This window comes from Dermacentor silvarum, chromosome 4 (genome assembly GCF_013339745.2).
Source record: "Dermacentor silvarum isolate Dsil-2018 chromosome 4, BIME_Dsil_1.4, whole genome shotgun sequence".
Classification (NCBI taxonomy): Eukaryota; Metazoa; Arthropoda; class Arachnida; order Ixodida; family Ixodidae; genus Dermacentor; species Dermacentor silvarum.
The window spans coordinates 107,027,898-107,051,727 of NC_051157.2; the positions used below are offsets into that span (position 1 = coordinate 107,027,898).

At 43.6% G+C, this 23,830-nt stretch overlaps 1 protein-coding gene across 1 annotated transcript; it reads right to left on the bottom strand.

The window, feature by feature from the left end:
* Positions 1-6,327: 6,327 nt before the first annotated feature.
* Positions 6,328-23,734, bottom strand: LOC119450481 (sorting and assembly machinery component 50 homolog). The gene is made up of 15 exons (XM_037713939.2): positions 23,511-23,734; positions 23,259-23,312; positions 23,092-23,193; positions 22,903-22,990; positions 21,636-21,742; positions 20,668-20,801; positions 20,522-20,609; positions 19,677-19,808; positions 19,537-19,608; positions 17,299-17,382; positions 13,949-14,090; positions 12,962-13,108; positions 11,013-11,154; positions 9,728-9,805; positions 6,328-6,529 (listed from the first exon to the last, which is right to left on the bottom strand). The coding sequence occupies exons 1-14, from the start codon at positions 23,529-23,531 to the stop codon at positions 9,760-9,762; spliced, it is 1,359 nt and encodes a 452-aa protein (XP_037569867.1). The 5' UTR covers positions 23,532-23,734; the 3' UTR covers positions 6,328-6,529; positions 9,728-9,759.
* Between the last annotated feature and the right edge of the window lie 96 nt (positions 23,735-23,830).

The following is a 23,830-nucleotide window of genomic DNA, read 5'->3' on the forward strand; positions in this document are numbered from 1 at the left end:
AGCATGGTGGCTCTATGCACATTGTCCTTCTACATGCCCAATGTGATCGAGCGCCCGCACCAGGAGTGGGGCAGGCGTAAGTGAGCCCGTGGTAATAGAGAGCTTTAGCGTGTCTAGTATTCCGGTAAACGCAAGCGGACTGGGCGTTTTACCGAATGAGCAGAAGCACAAACGTAAGCGGCCTGCATGGTGCAGCCATCTGGTGGTGCATGGCTCAGCACAGAGCTAATAATGCAGTAACCCAGTGTATTGTACTTTGTAGATAGAATACCTACTTTGTAGGTATTCTACTACTTCGGCAACGTTGTAATTGCATTGCTGCCGAAAAATTTACGCAGGCAGCAAAGTAAAATACACTTGGTTATGCTATATTAGCTTTATACTGTGCAGGTCATTCACATTTGTGTCTCCGCTCATCCGGTAAAACAAGCAGTACGCTTGCATTTACCGTAATACTGGACACTCTCTAAAAACTCTCTCTGTGATCAAGCACACGCTTGGAGATATGGGGGGCTTAGGTTAGTGCGCACTAGGGGGCTCCTTCCTGCTCCTTTTAAGTAGGATGAAAAAGAGCGCGCCACTCTGCTTGCTGTTTCGGTCTCTGCTTCCCGCACCTTTTTCCTCATAATTCTTACGGCACGCTACATTATGGTAGCTAGCAACGCATTGTATCTTCGCCTTTGGCTCAGGTTTGTCGGGAAAGTGGTCCACAAGAGTGATCAATTTTTTTTTAAATAACCGTTGCGCAGTTTTTAAGAGTTCAATTTTGCGGAAGTCTTTTTCCATCTAAATAGTACATAGGACTTTGCCGGGACCAACACAGCAGTTCGAATTGTCTGTCAGTTCGAATTAAGGATTTCATTGTATACTGAAAGAGAGGTTGCAAAAACCAGGATCCACACATTGATAGTGTGTGCAAATTTGCGTGGAATGAAAGACAGATTAGTTTCAGAAAGAGTCATCTTGGCATTGGTTGACAAGCATGATGTTAAACTGTGGCGAGGTGATGATATTGGCCATCACCGGTTTAGGTGTGCCTTAGCAGTGGCTTCTCGATAGTATTGTTCTTTTTTTTCTTTGTAAATAGTGGCTAAAGAAAATGGGCTGAATGCATGTTCATTTAGCCGTACCAACAATAGACCGATCCCACCAACCAGTTTCACGACGCCACCGCTGCCGCGGTGCATGCTGGTACTTGTAGTCACCCGGCCGTTCCAGCCGCCCGGAGTGCCTGTGGCACTGTGCATCCTGTTACCGTACGATTTTTGGCAATTTTTATAGTTCGTGTGGAGCCATCGTGTGAGGGGAGGATTCACCTGCTGCGTTCCTGCAGGTGCTACAACAACAGCACAAGGGACAAAGGCTTCAGATTCTATGTGTTTTCTAAAGAGCGAAAGCTTCGAGAGACGTGGATCCAACAGATTAATAGGTGGTACTGGTAATACACAGCGCGAGAAGAAACACGGGTACGAATAGCGGCTGGATTTGGATGGGGGCGAAATGCGAGAACACCTGTGTGCTTCGATTTAGGTGCAATTATTCCGGAGTCCCCCACTTCGGCGTGCCTCATAATAAGATCGTGATTTTGGCACGTAAAACCCCATAATCTAATTTTAATTTAACTTTTTTTTATTTATGAGCCTCTTTTATATTTGAAATATGTATATTTACTGCTGTTTATGTTCAAATTTTTTATAATCAATACCAACTCCCCTCTGTAATGTCCCTTGGGCCCTGAGGGTATTGTAAATAAATAAATAAATAAATAAATAAATAGAGTGTTATGAGACTGAAACACATGTCTTTCTTTTTTATTTTCACCTGCCAGCCTGAAGTTCCCGAGCGCTCAGCTGTGCCACCCGAACATGACCAAGAGGTCTCTGCCATCGCTAGCAGCGACAGCGATGATACTGTCTTAAATAACTTAATCGACCAGTACCAATCACTGATGAAAGGATATCGCGGCTGCTCATAATGGAGAGCGGCGCGTTTTCACGTGCGCAAAAGATGCGACGCTCGCCTCACGCCACGCAGTCGTAGTTCTCGAAGCAGCAAGCGTACCATTCGCTTGAATGCAAATAAAGAATTGGCGTAGCTTGCACTAGAGGCGCAATGCTTAAGAGACAGCGGGGCTGATGGGCACCTAGGTAGACCTGGCTTTTGGGCTAGGTTAAGCACTACTAAGTCAACCCCAGCATTTTCCGGAATTTATTGATTATTGATCGATTATCGATTAGCTGGCTAAGCTTAAGTAGTCCCAATCATGCCTTGGCAGGATCGGCCCACATTTTTTTTGTGCGCGACGGACGGACTAACGGCCGGCTTAAACAGCTCTGCTGTTAGAAACGCCGCCTAGCTTACGTAAGAACTTCTAGATATCGCTGTTACCGAAGTCTGCAAGTTGTGCACGAAACCCATGTAGGTATACAGTATAAGCATCGTTAGGGCATGAAAGTTTCGGCGCCGCATTTAAAGCCTGTCTCCAACAGGCATACAAATCCTATTATGTCCGTCGCTAAGCAAACATAACGTTGCAGTAACCGAGCTGCACGTGTGCAAAAATAGTAAAGCAAAACGACCGCGTACATCAGCATGTACTACATAGAAAGCTCGAACAAATACGATACTCGGCGCGTAATCAGATGGTAACGACCGCAATGAAAGAGCAGCAGGCACTTTTCAACGTTCGCCTCGCATGCTGCAATGAACAGGCCATGTAATTTCTTAAAATACATGACGAATTTTTCTCGGTGGTGGAGTCGCAGAAATGTCTGGGAAGCTCGTGCGCAGTACTCAACGAGCGGGGACTGCGGTGGTGTGGTGGACCAGTTGACTACAACCAAGATGGTGGCAGTGCTACTTCCAGAAAAACGGCGCATGCGCAGATCGGTCAGTGGGATCGGTCTATTGGGAACTGTGCTGCCATGCCAAGGTTTTTGGCACACTTGGCTTCAGTTGTGGCCACCTAGTACAAAAGATCAATTGTTATTTTCATGTTTTGAGAAATGAAGTGTTGATAGAATAGGAAAATAAGAGATAGATAAAAACCATTTAAGTTTAAAATACAAGCTGGGGGTTGCAAGTTCAATTCCAGCTGCAGCGGTTGCATTTCAATGGAGGCGAAATGCAAAAACGTTCGTGTACTTGGATTTTGGTGCACATTAAAGAAACCCAGGGGTGCGATCGCGTAAACAGCTCACTTTCCGCACGTTCGGTTTGACTGCTACGTCACAAAGTGGGAAAGCTGCGGTACCGCCCCGCTGTCTCTGACGGCCGCTGACGCAATCACAATTCTGACCGATCACAAGAAGGCAAGCGAAGGAACAGAAAAGTGAGCTGTTTGCGCAATCACACCCCAGGTGGTCAAAATTAATCCAGTCTTTCCCACGATGACATGCCTCATAATGATATTGTGGTTTTGGCATGAAAAATCTCGGAATTTAATGAAGCGGCACTTTACTCGACACCCAGCTCTCTTCCAATTGCCCCGCCACAGTAATGGCATCACTCCACTTTCTCAGTTTCAGATACTCGGCTCACATAATTTTGAACCATTGAAAAAAGTCTTTGAAGAGATTATGAATGCTTTATACGAGCCGTTGTGCACATCATTCGTTCTGCTGCAGAAGACCGTATAGATAGGACAAAAGAAGGGAGTACATCAACTTGCAGCTCTATGCCACCATTCCTCACTGAAGATGTCTTCTTGCCTGGTGGCGAACTGCAGCTCCAGCCATTTCTAACAGAAAGCATACAATGAAATAAGCACGTATGAACAGGTTGGAAACTGCCTGAAACAATGCTGTGGTTGTAACTGCAAATAATTTTTGCCCCTGTTATGCTACATTCAATAACACACAAGAATTTTTTGAAACATTTATTTTCATACTCTCGGTTGGCTGGTGACGTTACATAGAGGAGGAGGGACAAGTATAAATACGAGCATTGATGGGTCTTATAGTTGAGAGGTGGCAGTGATGGAGGCAGGGAGGTACCTCGGTTCCAGTCTTCTGAGGAAGGGGTACACCAACCCTTCAGGAATGATCAATACTATATACGATACGCACAACATAGGATGGAACAACTCATCTTTGAGGGTCTCCCCCAAATAAAATATTCTGTGGAAGAAGCTTAGCAGAAAACATTTGCGGCACAAAGCGAAATTGCTACATTAAAGAATAAGTGACGATTAGTTGTAAATGCAGCGGAAATGCATTCACATTTGCATTACGTCGCAGCTCTTTGAGGTCCTGAATCCATGATTCACCACATTGTAAAGTTTTGCTCAGGAACTTGCTCGATACACATCCTGCCTCTTCGAGGATTGAAGTGAAACTGTCAGTGGTCTAAAGCAGGCCACTGTCAGTTGCACTTTAGTATGTATATACATGCACACGCTCTCCCATCCGCTCTCTACCTCTACCATGTTACCGCTTCACACACACACTTTTTTCCGCTTTGACATTCCTAATTCGAAAGCATTAAAAGTGAACACAGAGTGCTGTGCTCAAGTGCCGACAGGGCACTTAGAATGATGCACCAGTCAATTATTCTGCAAGAAAATCAAATAAAATTGGTCATCTGCATTTTATTCTACATTCAAATGCAATATAGTTAGCTTTTTTATTTAAGAAGTTATCTTGTTTAATTGAATGTGTATGTTGGAATGCATTTTTACTCTTGCGTTATTGCCGTATTTCCTTTACTATATCTGTACATGTTTGCCCAACTCCCTAATGTAACGCCCTATGGACCTTGCAGTTATTTCAATAAATACCTAAATTGTCGGTCATTGGCTAGACAGATCATGAAGATATATGCCAACATGAGCTGGTTGCTTCTGCATTTTCAAAGTGGTGCCACTATCCATCTTTCATGTGCACATCAATTGCTTGCTCTGCTCTCGACAACAGTAGCACATACAGTATTCCAGAACACTAATACATTAGTAATTTAAATGCCATTAGTGCTTGTTGAAAACCTGTATTAGTAGACCAAGGTACAAAAAAAACTGGCTCCAATCCACGCTGTGAAGGTGGTTGGACAGCGAAGGTGTAAATGACACTCACAACGATTACCCATTGTGACATCACTTGAATTCACACATGTGGCTCTACAAAACATGAAATGTGGTATAACCATATGTATTGCGTTACAATTCACCATTGAGCTTCATTAGTACAGTAAGAAGATGGCATAACTTACAACATGGGAGATGTGAAAGGGGAAGATTGTCATGGACCCGACTAGCAGGAAGCTACAGTTGGGCGGAGGACAATTTTTTCCTTTCATGAACCTTCCTCCACCTTGAAGGCTTCCACAAAACTCATTTGCCAACATGGGATGTAGTACCGTATTTATTCGATTATAAGGTGAGGGTGCAGTTTGGGGACCCAAGAAAAAAAACTTATGCACACTAACATAAGGCGACAAGAGTAGCTGACGAATTAGACTTGGCAGGGATTGCCTGAAATGCTGAATTAACAACACAGCCAGAATGCAAAATGGCGACCATGAAATGAGGGGGGGGGGGGGCTTCATCATGTGGAGTGCGCGTTATCTGCAAATTTTGCTTTTAGGGTTGGCTTCCCGGCATAGCGGCGCATGCGGCCGTAAATCCACACTGTAAGGAGACATTCGCAATGCCGTGGGCAAAATTCGCGTATAAGGCGGGAGGTGAACTTGAGGCTAAGGATTTTGGGGAAAACCTCGTCTTATATTCAAATAACTACGGTATGTGGTGAACCCAGTTGCGGTTGGGACACCAACATTTGCTTCCCTTTGCACGGTTAGCAAGTAGGACCTTAATTGATATGAAAGCAAAAGCTTGATTCAATGTAACTGATAGCACTTAAGATTTGCACGCTCTGTTTCGCTTTATAAAAGCACAGTCAACTGAACTTCCGAGTTTACTTGTTTCCAATAATTCACTGCGCCAGTGCGCATTATATTAATTTCCAACTGTATTCATCTCTACATACATTGCGGCACACACAACTATAACCCTCCAGGAAAAGTGTTAAGCCCTTCTTAAAATGTTTAATTGTGTATAAAAACTATCCTGAGCCCAGCTCATGTACTACTTCTTTACAATGTGTTGCCAGTGAATAACCTTAGAGAATTTGTACTTCTGCTGGTTCTTGTTAATTCTATGCCGGTTCTTGTGTATCGCCATATATATATTTTTTAATTTTGCTTTCAACAACTGTCAAGACACTAGTGCTTCTTCATTCTCTACAGGTGAAATTAAAAGTGAAGCTCATGCCAGGCATTGTATGGCAAATGTTTTCTATTTTCTAAACACTCAAAAAAAGAGTACGCTGGTGCTTTCAACATAGTGATTCTTTAATTGAAACTCAACATTCTTAAGGTGCGAGCATGAAAACAGAAACAAAATAACTATAAACGCGTTGTGCACTATGGTCCTAAAAAAGCATGTGGAGAGATTTCCAGTGTGTGCAGTTTCCAGCGGCCATTTCAGCAGCTTTGGAAGAAACTGCATAAGCTCACCGTCCTCGAAGGCTCGAATCTGCAAGTAAATTAGAATTGTTAATGAAATAAGGAGTGAGAAGCCACATGAAAAGAAAGATAGCAGATCCCACACAATGTGGGAGTTTATGTTAATGCGAAGCATTTGCCCGCACAACACACATAAATAAATGCTTAGTGAACGATTAGTACGTAGATACCAAGTAATGTGGAATCTGCATAGATATGGAAGAATAGCAAGGGTTGACGTTTTAGTCAACAGCACTTGAAGTACTATACGCCTGCTGTATTGAAACGTCCTTAACGTGTTGACGTGTTTATGGCACGACTTTGGCATATGTTGAGATATGTTGGTTGACGGTGCCATGCTGGGTGCCGCATTGAGAAGTGTGAATGTTCAAATTGTCAAGTCCCTTTGCAACCATACGATCAATGACACCTGTATGTGCTCTTGGTATTACAGTTAAAGCTCAATATAACGAACTTCAATGTAACAAAATTGTCTATACAGTGTAGATCGCTTATAACGTAAGTCTCCAGAGTCGTGAATAGTATCTGCACTATAAGCGGTACCACACTATAACCAAAACAACAATTTTCAAGCCCGGCACGTATGCAAAACATGTAGACCAAGCAGCCGCGCGTATCCGAGAATCGAAGCGTGTGACTGGGAGTTTTGTATCCGTTTAAATTTACGAACGTTGAAAGGTTAACGTCCAAGTATCCACGATCTTCGCATGAAGCAAAGTAATAATGAAGAAAATGTCTCAGTTTCGCCCGAAAGGCGAAGCATCAATTGCGATAGCACATTAGTAGAGAGCTATAAGGAGTAGGGATAGTAGTTTTATCGGCTGCATAAACTTGACACATTCGCTTACTAACTGAATTAACAAGCGTGGTGTCACCGCGCACAAGCAAACATGAATAGACTCGATGACCGCAGACAGCCACTGTCAAAATGCGGGCATGGGGAAACGCAGCCGCCGCAGCAAGCGAAGGTTCGTACGGTCTATCACTTCAACGGAAACTGAGTGGCATAAGCACAGCGCATACAAAGGTCAGAGCAGTGTGGAGATCGCTTTCAAGATACGGTGCGCGCGACAACACCGACAGCCGGCACAGGCGCGAACGCATTTGTTGACAGAGTAGAAGCCTCATGCTCCACGTAGGACTCATGCTCCACGTCTCATGCTCCTCCTCCGCATCGCCCTCAGTAGTCTCCTCTCCCATCGGTGGGTGTACCTCGTTGAGAAGCGTGCTCGCTACCGCCCTTGTCGGCGAGATTTTCCCGCGGAAGCCGCATTATAACCAGTATTTCGGCTCACGCGGCTGCACTGTAAGCGGTATGCGTATACATGGAGTGCTATGGGAAAATTACCGGGAGTCTGAAAAGACCGAACTATATCCGGTCCTGCACTATAAGCGGTTACGTTATAAGTGGTCTATACTGTATAAAGAAGTATTTAACTTTTTATAACTTCTTGTCCATATAACGAAATGTGTTTAAATATAAATATAATACAAATATAACATAAATATAATGAAATGTGTTTAAACACGAATTCAATACTATAACGAAGTTTCACTGCCGCTGCGAAATAATACTGAAGCAATACTGTGGCAGATGCAGATGGTCAAATGGTTGAATTACATGTGGCTGCGTGCGAACAAACCTTTGAAATCGCGCACCGCACGACAGAAAGTGGTCGGCGAAGCAGAGCAGCGCAGTAGCAAGTCACTCTCACCGTCGTTTTCTATATAAAGTCCACGTACGATAAGATCCTATCGCGCCCCGCGCACCCTATGCTGTGGATGTGACAGAAAAGCTTGCGAGAGTGGTCGATGGTCGATTAATATTAAAGTCACAGGTAACGAATATTGAGATGTTTTTATCTCTGGTATCGTCACATTATGACAGCACCGTGTTGCACACCTTTGATATATAATCAGCACGATGATGTTTATGCAATTCAATTCTTTCCACTGCCGGAGCTCACCTAGGTGCCATTTAGAAGATCAATTTCATACAGGTACCACAATTTTGACGTCTGCAGTAGGGCAGCTGCCTACAGAAGGAATGCGCCATGTGCCATGCGCCATGAACATGTGCCATGCGCTCGTGAGAGTGCATGGCACATGTTGTCTTTGTCTTTGCTATGGAATAAACTCTGAATGAAGGCTCAATGCTCCGAGCTCCATTCCTGCGTATAGCCCTTCTGTTTTTGTTTTATTCCATTCACCCATTCCATTGAGAGGGCTGTATGCTTCAGAGATAGCTATGAGACAAAATTATACATGGAGGATTTGGGCCATGATTTCTTGCTTTATTAGACAGAACACAGGTGCACTGCCTGGCACTACACTGTAGGTCAGTTAATCCATACTACCTGGCCCACTGTACAAAGAGAGCTGCATATAAATCCCAATAACACTTCACATTAAAACTTCCTCATGCTACACGCAATGCAGCAGCACTATCAGGTTTGACCACCCGTGCCACTGGTAACACTGCTCCTATTCTATATCTATGATGAAAAAGTTGAGTAGGAACCACTCTCGATAGATCTGCTAAGATATGCTGCAGGGGACACTTATTAGTTAGCTCTATTGGCTGATGCTACGAGGCGTGTGGGTGCTGTGACATGCCGGCTTGCACTTGGCAGGTCGTCTTCAGTCTCACCATGCGAGAAGACGACAGATACTAAAAAGTTAATTAAATTCTGGGCTTTTGCATGCCACAACCACAATGTGATTATAAGGCACGCTGTAGTGGGGCACTCCGGCGATTCACTCTGACTACCTGGGGTTCCTTTACGTGCACCTAAATCTAAGTAAACGAGCGTCTGCATTTTTCCCCCACTGATATGTGGCCCCCACGACCGGGATCGAACCTGCGACCTCAAGTTCATCAGAACACCACCATGGCAGCTGGGCTACCGCTGCAGTGAGACAAGAGACATGCTGATGTACTGTACATTTTCCTTGCCCTCATGGACACCATATCAGATATACGCTGAGGTCAGCATCTTGTGAAGCACTGCCCGTGTTGCAAAGTGCTTTTATTGGACCCTGCATTCCCATGCCAGTGCTCCAGCATCATGTTTGACAGAGAAACATTGTGTGTAGTGTATGCAGAAAGCCAGTTCTGGTTGCAATTCCCCCCCCCCCCCCCCCCCTCTGAAGGCGGCTCGAGCGTCCGCATAATTGCTGTCGCGAAGTAAATCGCAGTAGTACTCACCAGCAAAGAGAAGTGTGCGCAGCCTGGCAGTGCTACAAGAAGGAAACTCCGATACCAAATTGGAGGCCCTGGTTCAACCTGCAATATGGCCATGCTTTGTGTTGAAACAATTCCTTACAACTAGAGCCCCTTTGTGTCATGAAACTTTTATAAGCTTGCTGTGCCAACCAGTGCCGTTTAGAGGGCTCTAGCTGGCAAATGAACAAGGTTTACTTGCACGCATATTCACATTCACAGCTGTGCGAGCTTTTTTTTTTTTTTTTACTGCAGTGTTTTAGAAGACAAGCACAAGAAGTAAATGAATTCAAGCAATGACCACAAGTGGCACAATTCCTTTCAAATTAACACTGCTGTGTGCGCATTAAATGGAGAAATTTGAATTCAACAGCTATTAACAATGACCACTGCATCAGTGTTGCATTGTGATAATTTTTCACTGACCTTGGTAATTGCATGGCAATACATTTGCTGAAGAACGAGCCACAGTATGCATATGTTTGGTCATTACTTATTAGTAAATGGACTGATGCCTCTGCCTTTGCCGTGTTTCTACCAGTTTTGTATTCAAAGAACAGTGTCCTTAGTAGTCTGTGTTTTAATTCACCACTGCTTGTGCAGTCATCAATAACACTGCTGCCAAAAAGCTTACATAGCTGTTATAAAAATATGTAAAAGTTAGCCTCCTGTGGCTGAGAGCTACTGCCTTCAATATGTTGTTGGGTGGCATAGTGAGCGTAGAAGTTTCATGACAGTAAGACAAAAAAATGTTTATCAAGGAAATCTCGTGTAGTTGAGAGCTTATACTATACGCAGCAGCAAAAGTGCTGATAAAGCTTTCAGCACAACTCTTACCAAGCCATCACTACTCTTACCAAGCCATCACTATCTCAAAAAATCCCAGAAGATGCACAGAATTATTCATTTATTCCTACGATTGCTGAACGTCTCAATTCCTGCCATTCCAATCACTTGTGAGTGGCTGTATATTATACTTCCCTCATTACTTTCATAGCGATTTCGACCAATTCTATGCACATAATTGCATAATTATGCAATTATGTGCATACAGCATGAAGAGCAAATTTCAAGCACATACACATCTGGTACTGATTGTAGAGTTAGACTAGAAAGTGTTGCTACAAAAATGCTATTCGCATAAATGCGAAAATATCGTCTAAAGTGACCTTTTACAGAGTACAGACCCTGAGCTCTGTTTCTCGTGCAATTTGCAGCTTTGTGTAATTCCATCGCCTATAGCACATGACAAGACACCTGAAAGGCTTACCTGTCACCGGACTTTGCCTTCATGGGCAGGCAGTAGTTCAGCTCAAAACGGGCAATGTGTCCGATGGAGAGCACGATGCCGGCACCAACTGACCACCGCAGATTTCGTGTGACCATCTCGAGGTTCTGCTGCATATCGTTAGCTGCAACAAGCATGAAATCATTGAGTGAACTGAGCTCTTCACTACATACTACTTAGCTCTGCCTAATCCTTTGTTTCTCTGATTTCCTTTTGCCTCAAATGAATCTAGTTAGTGAGGATACAAATAAATCTACTTCACGTGAACATCTCACAGCTCCACTTGTGTATTATGTACAGATGAATGTTGATATAATTAAAACAGATGAAACAAATTATGGAATACAATGGAGTACTGCCGACTTCCGTTAATTCGACCCGCCGGATAATTTGATCGATTTCGGCGGTCCCGTCGGGGTCGAATTACACAAGATGCAGAAATAACTTCAAAACACACCGCTGATGCATTTGGCAGTATTTGCACAATTCTAACACACTCTCAATAAAACGTGCGCCCACTTTATACGTGTACAAAAGAAAAGTAATGTAGAGATAAAATCTCCTAAACAAAGTAGAAATCTAACGTGCACCTGATTTTTTAGCAAGAAAAATGGGCAAGGGTTTAACTTGTGTTGCACAATGGGGGCCGGTTTTCTAAAGTCAGCTTCACCACGTGGTTTTTGAAGTCAGTTTCGCCGCAGACAGCCATGTTATGAGGAAAAGCATGAAAACACGGTTTCCAGCTCAATTTCATTGAAAATAAATAATCATTAAAAAAATAAAAGACACGCGTTAGAGTTGGGTAAATACTGTAATCAGACATTGTGAGCTACCGTTATTGCTTGAAATTTTCCGAGGGCAGGCCGAAAATAGGCGTTTTCGACGGGTGATGACGTGTTCACCTCCTGCATTCACTGGGCCCAAAGCTCTGCCAAAACAGACGCTGCCAGTAAAATCCATTAAAGGGCTGCCAGTAACGTCGCTACTGGGGTCACCATAGGGATCAGGCGCGTCAAACCCATAGGGTCTTAATCGCCAAGAGCCTCTAAAAGTAGCCAATTTGGCGAGAATTCACTAAACCTGGTAACCCTACTTGGCACAACCCATGCACTGGATTGTATTGGATTAGCTTGGTTTTTGAATGTCAGGAGATGCGAAGGCACTCTGTGCATAGGGGTGGTGGTAACTGCTGCCTGGCGACAAGTCCTCTCGGTTGTGGCCTCCCAGATTGCGCGGCGCAGTGCCAGGTAATCTCAGAGGCCACGCCTTGGCGCAGCTTTGGAGCAGTTTCGCTCATTTGTAGCATGGATGCAGCAGCTTTAATGAAATGCAGCAGCTTGAAGCAATTGCAGCAGCTTTCCCATCAGTGACAAGAAGTTATAAACAGTTAAATACTTTGTTATATCGAGAAATTCATTATACTGAAGTTCACTAGTAAGTAAATTATGGGGTTTTACGTGCCAAAACCAGTTCTGATTACGAGGCACGCCGTAGTGGGGGACTCCGGAAATTTGGACTACCTGAGGTTCTTTAACGTGCACCTAAATCTAAGTACACGGGTGTTTTCGCATTTCGCCCCCATTGAAATGCGGCCGCCGTGGCCGGGATTCGATCCCACGACCTCGTGCTCAGCAGCCCAACACCATAGCCACTGAGCAACCACGGCGGGTTACTGAAGTTCACTATATCGAGGTTTAAGTGTATCCGATAATGTGTTATATCTGCATTCAGTATAACAAGGTTCAACTGTATGTTGTTGCAACTGCAAACACATAAAAAAAAATGTGGCAGCATGACACAATCCAGTGATATTAAACGACTGCAGTGCCTTAATGAAATAAAGCACTTTACACTACGTTTCCCACAGCTGTGTTGCTTTGCACTTGTCGTCATCCAACACTTTTGCAGCTTCATGGAGTCACTGTACTTACAGAACTTGAAGTCATCCACATTTCCAGCCGTTGCAAAGACATGTGTCCGGAAGTAGTCTCCCAGTCCACCTTCGCCCGGCCGGAAAGGCAGTGGTGTGTATAGATGAAGGCCAGCAGCCCAATAGGTCTCACCTCCTAGCGAATGGCCTAAGGCACAAAAAAAGAAAACAGGCAGTCGCTGTCAATGTGATGAAGTGCAGGAGAAAGTCCTTTCACCAAACTTAGCAGCACACCCCCCCACCATCCCTCGGCTGCAAGAATTGGCTGTTTCTAGAGAGCGAGATGGACCTATACAAAGAAAAATGGGCTATATAGCAACAACGGCCTATACTGCTAACAAGAGCTGAATTGGCTAAATTTCTAATTAGATTACTTGTTATTCCCTTTGCATACACACACAAATCATATGGATGGCCCATATATGCATCGAAGGCCCCCTCAAGAACAGGGAGACCATTAGGCACCGTCCCTCAAGATCCCCTTTACACTGGTGGCACTCACACCCTTTATCAAGCTCTAAATGAAGTCTCCTGAGCAGTAAAAGTACCAAAAGGCTCTCTACACGCTGTCTCACCAACTCCGTGCAGCGCTGCAGAAAATATCAGTAGCATAAGCCAACCAGAAAAGAGAACCAGAAGAAAGGCGCCTTCATTGTCTACCTCTGACCACCCTTTGTGCCGCAAATCACCATTCACCATTATCACTGATGTGCACGACGGGTGAGCCCTCCTGCCTTTTCAAGAACCTGCAAAACAACTTTATCTTTTGTGCCACGCTTCCTGCACCAAGTCACATCATGTAACATCAACTCCCCCTGCTCTCGATTCTTCACTGAAATAAGCCTGCCTTCAACACAGTCGTTATCTCAGATTCCAATAAATTATATTCGAACACATTTCAGTGCGTATAACTATCGTGATGCGCAGTGATGTTTAAAGCCCAGAACTGCACAAACGCAATGGAGGATAGAAAGGAAGGTACGCCCACCTTCCGCTTGCGGCCCGACACCCCTCTGTTGGAAACCCCGCAGGCCGAGCGGACCGCCAAGGAAGAACCGGTCGCAGATGCTGAACGTCTTGTTGTGCCCAAAGCCCACCATATGGCCAGCCATGCAACACCCCTGCAACACCTGCGCACCATCATGATAAGCAAAACAGATCTCACCATAACGACGACAGAGGCAGTTTTCATGGCACTGTTAACACTTACAGAGCTAGGTTATAAATACCTGCACACAAATAGGAGAGAAAATAAAAGAGGGGACACTTGTCACAGCACATGAATTGGTACAGAACCACGGTTTTGCAGAGTACTGTGTTGAGTGAGTTGGTGCATAGCTAATCCGACGTACTGTGGTGCAAAGTGAAAAAACCCAAGTAAAAATGAAGCCGGAAAGAGCGCTCTTTCTGTCTGCTTTTTTCCTAGGGCTTCTTTTTTTTTTTTTACTTTACACCACAGTAGATGGGATTGGTAGAAAACCACATGCACTGCATGAAAGTCGTGGGTTTGGCAACTGCTGGCAAGTTGTCTTTGCTTCAATTTTTATTTTCATTTAATAGAATGTTTATTGCAAATTTAACCGTCATAGAAAATTAAACCTAGAGCTCAACAAAAAGATAAAAAGAAACATTTAATAGGGTATATGCAAACTTCAGTAAGCAGGTTTGTCACACACCTAGTTTGGTCTAACCACAATGGCGGACAGTTCTACTAGCTGGAACACGGCCATCTTGGTTATGGCAAGTTAGCTGTGTTGAAAAGCCTGCTTACGAAATTTCACATCTCCCCTATTCCTCTAGGCTTTCCTTGGCTTCATTGGTTTTTCTGGCTGGGGTGTGCATTATGTAGCCCTAAGGAGTCCGTAATAATTATGGAGTGATAACGTAATGATTGCGTAATGATTACGGAGCCCTAATGGCTCATTCACACCAGCGACTCGCAGAGGTCACGCGACCAGGTTGGTTTCAACTGTACGCTTTGATCAAAAACTGTTATGGGTCAGTTGCTCGCTGCTAATTTTTTTCAGTCTTGCAACTGCAGTCACAAAGCTGCTGAACCAATCAGCAACGCAGGATCAGGACATCTGTTAGGCTGACACTTATTTTACGTGACGATGGCAATGCAGGCAGGTGCAAATGGCATCAATCATGAGACATTTCAGTGTAAGAATGGGCAGGTCGCGCTTGCTGGTGTGAATGTTGGTTGCCGTGAGTCACTCTTTCGGCGCTGTCGAGGTTGGTCATGTGATCTCTGCCAATCGCTGGTGTGAATCGCTCTCATAGCCCCTGCATTGCTTTTGGATGCTAAACTCCACAATTTGATTTTTTGCTGTCTCTACATGACTGTAACAAGAAATTTGTAAGTCCATTGATTCTTAGCTCACTAAAAATGTGTGTATATATATATATATATATATATATATATATATATATATATACACATACACATGTATATATATATATATACACACACAAAACTGTAGAAAAGAGGGGGGAAAATGCACACAGATACCAGTAAAAGAGGTGCCTGCAGGTTCTTCACAATCTATCCATTGCCCTTGGTTGCCCAAACATTACTATCCTGGAGAAACACAACTTAATAACTTGAGCCATCATTAGTAACCGCTCCCCACTGCTGTCATTGTGTTGTGTTGCACCACTTTGCATGCTAGATGTGTGGGGAAATCAACATTATCACATGATACCTACAGTTGGCTTTCTTCCTCAACTCAGGTGCACTGTAGCCAAGTCTTGCACCAAGCAAGTCAAAGGGAGTCACGGGAAGATGAAGAGTTGAATTGATAAACAGTGGACAAATACAGCCTTAAGCCTTTGTGCTTGCAGGCTTCAGGCTGGGGCTTTCTTTGTTCGCCCAGTGTCAATCGCACCACACTTTTAATACAATTCTTATAGTATATAGTGCAAGGTGCACTCTTGTTGGCTGCTAAAGTTATAGTTAAGATACAGACAAATCACAAAAAATGAGCTCGATAAAATGTTCTTTATGTCGCAGATTCCCATTGTAAAAGGGAACATTTGTTGTCCATCGACAGTAGAATGAAGCTACAAAAAAAGCCCATACAGGTATCCTTTGAAAGAAAGCTTTGCAGTTGAAACAAAATTTGTACAGGTGCAGGGATTAAACCTGGAACCGACACCTTTCTGGGATGGTCACTCTACTACGTTACCCAACCGGGAAGCTGGCATTCTTCTTAAAATCTTCTTCCACCTTGCAATTTCTGTAGAAATGATTTGCCATATTCAATTCCCACTGTGCACATGTTCTAAGCAGCACTTTCACTGCGTGGTGTGTGGATATAAATTATTATATGGTTAAGCTTAAGCGTATTACACAATAAGTGTCAAAGCTATAATACTTTTTGTTATGAGGTAAGCAGTTTTTATGCTGCTTCATTCAAGTTACGCGACACCTGAAACATTGTGCAAACTTGAAATGATGGAGACAAGGTGTGGCGAGAGTGCATCATCCTGCAGTTATCACTTCACTTGTTTAAAATATTATAAAATGCTACGTGTTATGCGCTCGAACCAATGAACAGCTAAATATTTTAAACATCTGTGGCCAACAGGGTGTGCGATGATAACGCTGGGCACATTCTTTGGGAACCTCACCCAGTTTGGTGTATGTTTATTTGTCTGTCTGTCTGTATCTAACCTTATTCATGCCTAGTTGGGTCACTGGGTAGTCCTCGGTCTAATGGGTAGAGCATCGATCGCACTGCTGCACTGAGGGAACCTGGTTCCGAACCAACCGTCGGACCAACTTGAGTCATTGCGCATGTGACATTAAATATGCACCGCTCTTCAATGAACCTCTTTCATGCCAACATGTGTTGCTCGGTATGTGTTACCAGATATATGCCACTGGGTAGATGCAGCTGACAAAAAAAAAAAAAAGCCCTTTAAAATTTCTCCAGTGCTGTGCGGAATCAGACCCGCATCATATACACGTATTCGCACAATCTTGTCCGAATATAAATTCTGACACGAGCGGCCTCCACAGCAGCACAATCATTAGGTGGTGCAGAGTGTCCCGAGGGGAGCGCGAGAGAGGAACCAGACTGCATTGCTTCAATGTTAATTGCATTAACCTGAACAGTCATCCTGAGATGGTTTCTGCAGGAATTTTTTTCTTTTTTTGAAGTGCAAGGACAACAGTGCAAGGTCAAACACTCCTGCTCATTGTCAAAAAAAGGCAGACAGGCTATCATGAGTGTGCTATAAGCACAGAACAACGAGTCTTTACAAGATATGCATGCCGTAAACATCTGTGTGCATATAGGTATTAACAACACTTAGTCAGAAGCAAGCACTCACAATGTCCCTCGCTATTGGCACGTTAAGCTGATATTCCGCTTCATGCTTGACAAAGCCAACGTCGCCGCCAAGACCAGCAAATTCCTGTAGAACAAGGAAAACAGCATAAACATTAACTTATACTGACACTAAGTACAAGAAATGTCAAGCTTAATTGTCGGATAATGTGCTAAAGTAACAAATGTACCCGCATGTACCGAGAACAGGTTGTTGATAAACAAGAAAATGGTACAAACGGAATGGAATGACGCTATCACTTTGTAAATGTGGAACTAGCATCTGCTGATGAACTGTCGCATTCAGTATGAGTTGCAGCTTCCAAACCCTTCCAATCCAATCGCTTTTGGGCGTATTATCACGTTTGCGAGATATTCTGACTAGACACGGGATGTGCTGAAGTATATACAGTTGGCAGCGTTGCTGGCACTGAGCAAAAATAGTGAGCTTGACAGTGCCATAAACGCTGTTGGCCTATACTCCGGCGCACCCAGGGCCAAATCACGTGATACCTTGCGAATATGATCGTATCCCCAAAAGTGATGATTCATATCTCCATAAGCTATCACATGAAAATACTGCACCAGGCTAAAATGCTATCCATGTTTAGCTATTGTTGCTAGCATGCACTGACCCGAGAAAAAAGCGAAGAGCGTTCTACTGCTCTAGCAATGCACATCAACCCCTGCATTTTCCTTTGTCTGTTTTCTTCAGAAATAGTGTGCTTATATCGCTTCATGATATTGTCTGAAGAAAGCAGACGACAGAAAACACAGCGTTTGATGTGCACCGATAGAAAAGTAGAATGCTCTACACCTTTTCCTTGAGTGCATCATGCAGTTGTGCCACCAGCTCGACCCAGAGCAAGCTCCAGCAACAACTGGTGTGCTGCAACCCATGATAAATGTGATACCGAGATGACAATGCAGTGTGGCTAGTTTTATTGGATTTTTCTTACAGGTGCTAATCCCTAACTATTCCATTAGTGCTAATTGTTTACAAAATATTTAAAGTGAGGCAGAGGCTTGTTTTGTTTTACTGATTTCATATGTGACAATTTTGAGAATTAGGAAACCTTTTTTTACTGTGTTATGCAGTAGAACCTCATAGATACAATTCCGTTACGTACGATTTCCCGGTGCCAATGTTTGCAATAGGGAACACAAGAAATGACCCAATAGAGTTATGCATATTTTTTACCTGTTCACAGGTACCCAGAAAACACGATCTTTCAGCACCAATGCATTAAAACATGTCTCTCTCTCTGTCTTTCAGCACCAACGTTCATTACATCGCCAAACTGCGATCATATGAAACGTTTTCCGGCTACTAGATCTCATGTAAACAAGAAAAGGCACCAGGCATATGCGATCAGAGCTGTAGCATCTGCCACGGCAGCTTCCCTGCAGTACTCACCCGCTCGTGTCGTATGAAAATGCCGGCGCGCACTCAATTTCCTCTTCTGGCACCAGCAAATCTTGTGGGTTGTCGCACGTCTCATTCACAGCTATCGTCGCCAACCCTACTGTGATAAGCATCTTCGCCTATCTGTTTTACATGCTTCACAGCACGTGTGGCATAGTGCCGTTGAAAGTGTACTGTACGCTTTTAATAGGTGATAACCTAAACGCATAGTTGTTCCCTGCTCCAGGTGGTGCAAAGTGAGTGTCATGTTTTACTCTGGTGAAATCGCATTCCAGCGTCGCCTACCATTTCTATTTCGTTTCAGTTTCCCGTCGCCGTCTTAAAACACTGCACCAATAAGAAAAACAACCAAGCTTGTCTCAAGCCGCTCCCCCCCCCCCCCCCTGCAGCTCGATGCATGTCGCAGCTCGCACCACGATTCCCGCCAAATAGGCACATCAGAACTGGGCCAGGCCAAATTTGAGGAGTGCAAACGCAAAAAATTATAGTGTGTGTTTCAAGCTGCTCAGACCCCTCCCAGCTCGGTGCCCGTTGTCGTGTTTTGTGCTGTAATCCTTCACAGATGTCACCTACAGTTAAGTCTATCAAATTTTTAACGTCTTGGGGCGTTTTCCCAGTTAGCATGTTTTTTTTCTAGCATTCTTGCAAATGTATGAACGAGGTTCTACTGTATATAAATCATGCGGCCAACTTGTAAACTTGCTCAAACATTTTAACTGCTTTTGGTAAGACTTTGCTAAAAATTCTCAAGTTGAGTGCACAGGTACCAACGTGTTGAGGAGAATGACAACAGCAAATGCGATCACTTAGGCTTACCTGGTGCAACCTGAAGTAACCTCCTTCTGTTGGCAAAATAGAATTGTCTCTTCTGTCCATAGTAACTATGTGCTGAGAGACAAGGAAAAGAACAAAGATTACTCATCGGGTGAGTTGACACTGAAAACTTTGCCACATACCTTTAGTGAAGACTTTAACGAGTGTCCCATCTCTTCTCGAACTACAAAGGGAACTGTTGGCCCTAGACAAGATAGCTCACGCCACAGAGCCTCCCATCGTAGACTGTGGTGTACTCCAGGTGTTGACTCAAACTGAAAGAGTTGAGAATGAATAGCACATTGGGGTAGTTAGTAGAGTGTAGGCACATATAGAATGAAGCAGTCATGCATCCGTCAACCCACATAACTTTTGCCCCATTGGCAGTGTTGTCCTAACTAAAGTTGATTGAATGTCTTGAGGTAACCAAAGTACCAAGTGTGAACTTAGCAGAACTGAAGTCGAGCATGCTTATATATACACGATCTGTTGCAGTTGCTTGATATGAATTGACTCACAAAAGCTAAAATATGTCTAGGTGACCGTGGTATAAGCAAGAAACACATTGAAACATGGCAGCAGAGCTTTGAGCCAGCACCTATCAGCTGCTGCCAAGGCAGGTATTTCTCGAGCACTATTTGCATACATTCAGAAGATGGTGATTTTCTACCTACAAGCCTGACATATCACAACTGCTTTGCTTGATTTTTTGTAGATTCGGTTTTCTACATTTAAAAGAATTGTATACAATTTTCTCTTAATAATAATAAAAAAAGAAATAATTTCAGATAACTAGCAGGATAACGATAAAGTGTTAATCATAGCGTTTGTGGACACCGAAAAGCACAGCCTCAACTTTCTGCCATACGTAAATGGATTGAAATTCATATCATCATTACACTTATGAGAAAAGTAGCAGAGGCCAGTACAACTACAAGGAGGCTAAAATAGCACATGCAAGTATGAATGAACAGCAAACTGTGCATACCAAGAGCTCTGTTAATAGGCCACGATCAAGTTGCCTGAAGCCACTCCACGTGAAATCCGCTGCTTGCTGGAACACCGCTCCTGTAATCCTGTTAAGAAAATAACAAGGCATAAAAATCCGAATATGAGTGCAGCCCAAGGCCTTACCGAGGGTTGAGCCAACCGAGGAAGGGCTTACTGACTGTAATGTTAAATCCGCTAGAGTGCTTTGTGCCGTAGTGGTACTCTGTTTGCACAAACTCTCCTCGGCCCCAGGTGTTTGGAAATTTGAGACCTATGACCTAGAAGGGAATCCTAGAAATTAGCTTCACGATTAAAGAAAGCAAGCACCCTATTAAACGCTAAGAGAAAATTTTTCTCTCGTTCCTTTGGTTTGTTGGATAGCTGCCGACTGACTACACACAAGTGGTATGAGGCCTCAAATGCGCAACAAACCATGTACGTATCTTTTGACGCGACGAATGAAAAACATGCAGCACACGTAGCAGCTGCAAAATGTTTAACAAAGGTCCTCAACATGTCACAATGATTGGGGGTTGTGGTCATGTGATGGTGCTTTTTGAGGGAAGCGACAGCAGGGAACCAAGCTTACCCGTGTCAAACGCACAGATGTACAGAGTGAAAGAAGAAAGAATGGCTGACACAATGAATGCCCAGGTTTCGGTGACACTGTCATCGTGTGGCACAGTCATCATGAGTGCAAATGACGGGGCAAAGATAGAAAGACACACGCAGCACTGTGTGTGTCTCTCTATCTTTGTCCCCGGTCTTTCGAGTTGAGCTTGTTTTATGATAAAATATCAACATGCCAAGCCACTACCCTCGACTGTGTCAGGCTGACTTGATGCATGCATCAGTGATGAGTGTGACACCAAGAGACCATTACCTCCAATTTTCGTTACGTAATGAGAGGCCCTTGTCAGCGCATCCTATGCAGCGAAGCTTTGCTGGTTTTGGTACGCATTTTGAGCTGGTCACATTAAAATTATATTATTATTTGAGGAATACACCACAGCATTGTTACGCAGTTAGCAGCTATCTAGAAAAGCATAAAAAGAGAATTTTTTGTGTCAGTACTCCTTTCACATAAAAACTGGCCATGGGGGTATGCCTACCATACTTCCTTCATTGTTGCCAACAAGAGTGTTGATGCCTCCAACAAGACGCCTAACTTCCTGGACCTTGAATGTCACTTCCAGACCGCTGGGACTTGCATCTGGACCTAGAAGGTGCAAGGCATAGAAAGAGGCTAGCGAGAAGCACTAGCAGTTCTGCACTTTTCTGTAAATTCGCATACCTATGCATGTGTCCACTTTTACAGAGTTATTATGTATAAAATACTCCCACGTTTCCTGCATGACCTACATATGCATGTGACCATTCCTTTTTCGAAGTATTAGGCATCCTACATTTTGCAAATAAAAGACAAGGGGGCACTCAATTTTGCAACAACACAGTCTGTACATTGACTCCATGTACATGTGAATATTTCTCTGTTGCTTTCTTTTCTGCGGCACCCTGTGAAAATTTATAACTATGCACTGAAATATACATATGCCTATGCATGATGCCAAGAGATTCCAGTCTTCTCTATAGGCTAAGGCTGGTGGCGGAATTTACAGGTCAGTAATAAGCACTTAATTACCGAGTCTACAGACTGTGAATGGTGCCTTGCACCTGAACTATGGACTATAAAGCTATGTGCGTGCACTGTTTATTTATGATAGATGTGGTTGGCGCTGTTGCCCATATCAACAACCAGTCACTGCCAGAGCAAGTTATTATGGGCCCCTTGGTGAGATAGCAAATCTATTTTCTGGACTATCCAGACTTCAATTGGTTCCTTAAACAGCATACGGTGTGTTTGAATACCAGGCTCATTCATCATGTAGGCCCACTTGTCATGTGCGATCGCCTCTTTTCTTTGTTGTAATTGTCACTTGTCATTCATTTCTTTCTTTCCTTTTCCCCCGCACAGAGTAGCTGGATAGGGGATTGTACCGTAGGCTGACCTCTGCACCCTTTAACCTCTCATTTTTGTACCACCGTTTGCTTTCTTGAATAATTGCCAAATGAAATTACAACAATTGATTTCACATTGGTGAACTGTGCTACATGGTAAAAACGAAACAACATGCGGAAGGAATACAACATCCAACGAGCACAAAAAAGAGCGTAAACAAGGTGACAAAAGGTGGTAGCAGGTGACCTTTAATTTTGGCGAGTTGCATCAACTGGCAACAAAATGACACACAAAAGGAACACACAATATGATGGGCACAGCAGCTTAAGAATTTGCTCCTCAAATATATTAAATTCTTTTGTAGTTGCTGTTAGGTGTTTATTTTGAGTTTAGCTTAGCAGCAAACCAACAAATCTTACCTGAACTTGTATCGATGGTCACAGAGATCTGTTTAAAGGCTCCCAACGTTTCCAGTTGCTTTCTTACATAGCGAGTTTTTAATATTACCTGAAGCAGAAAGGAAAGAATTTAAAAATGAAAACGATAGAACGTTGTAACACCTAGGAACGTCTAAAAATGACAGCCACCGGATGGGGTTGCACGCTCACCTCTTGGAAATCTCTGGCGTTGAAAAGGTCGTTGACAGCTTTTTTGAGGATATCATCCTTAGTCCGAATAACACCGTCAATAAATACCGTGTCGACACGAGCCTGTAACAGTAAGACCGTTTAAGGGATGAGGCACACACGCACATAGAAGACAACTTCGCACTGACCTCTATTTGATCCAGAGGAACTTGCATATCCTTCGCCTCTTGCCTCTCGAGTGACTGCAAAGCGCACGGGCGAGAATCGCACATCATTTCACATGGGACCGTGCTAAGTTTTAGATCAACAAGATGCCTATTAAAAGTTGTCGATATCGTGAAACGTTAAACAGTAATTATGTGTGCACTCAGATGAAAATCGCAACAGCTGTAAAACTAATTACAGAATAAATAAAAGCCGCACTGCATGTGTAATACTACCTTTGCTTGGACGGTCCCCATTTCTTTTCTTAAAGTTCAACGCGCACTACACAAACTTCGCACCACCAGAAATCCTCAGCAGCTCTGCTTCCGCGAGTTCTTGCATAAACATAACCGAAACGACGTAAAGCGCGCACACGGGCAAAGTTTTGCGAAGTTTTGTGCGCCGATCGTCTACTTCTCAACAGCCGGGCACAGTACCGGCATGTTTTGTGACCTTCCCCTAGCGGGGCGGCATGTTTTCAATGCTAATATTTTGAAGCTCAGAGCTTTCTTATTTCGGTTCGTTTCTAAAGCGTTTATTAAATAAAAAAATTATT

What these genes read in the sequence shown, in the direction of transcription:
- LOC119450481 (XM_037713939.2), bottom strand. Translation starts at nt 23,531, where the DNA reads ATGGGGACCGTCCAAGCAAAG. An exon ending in GACCATCGATACAAGTTCAG is followed by an intron (nt 21,743 to 22,902) that starts GTAAGATTTGTT and finishes TGCACCTTCTAG; the next exon opens with GTCCAGATGCAAGTCCCAGC. An exon ending in CGTTAAAGTCTTCACTAAAG is followed by an intron (nt 19,609 to 19,676) that starts GTATGTGGCAAA and finishes CTTGTCTCTCAG; the next exon opens with CACATAGTTACTATGGACAG.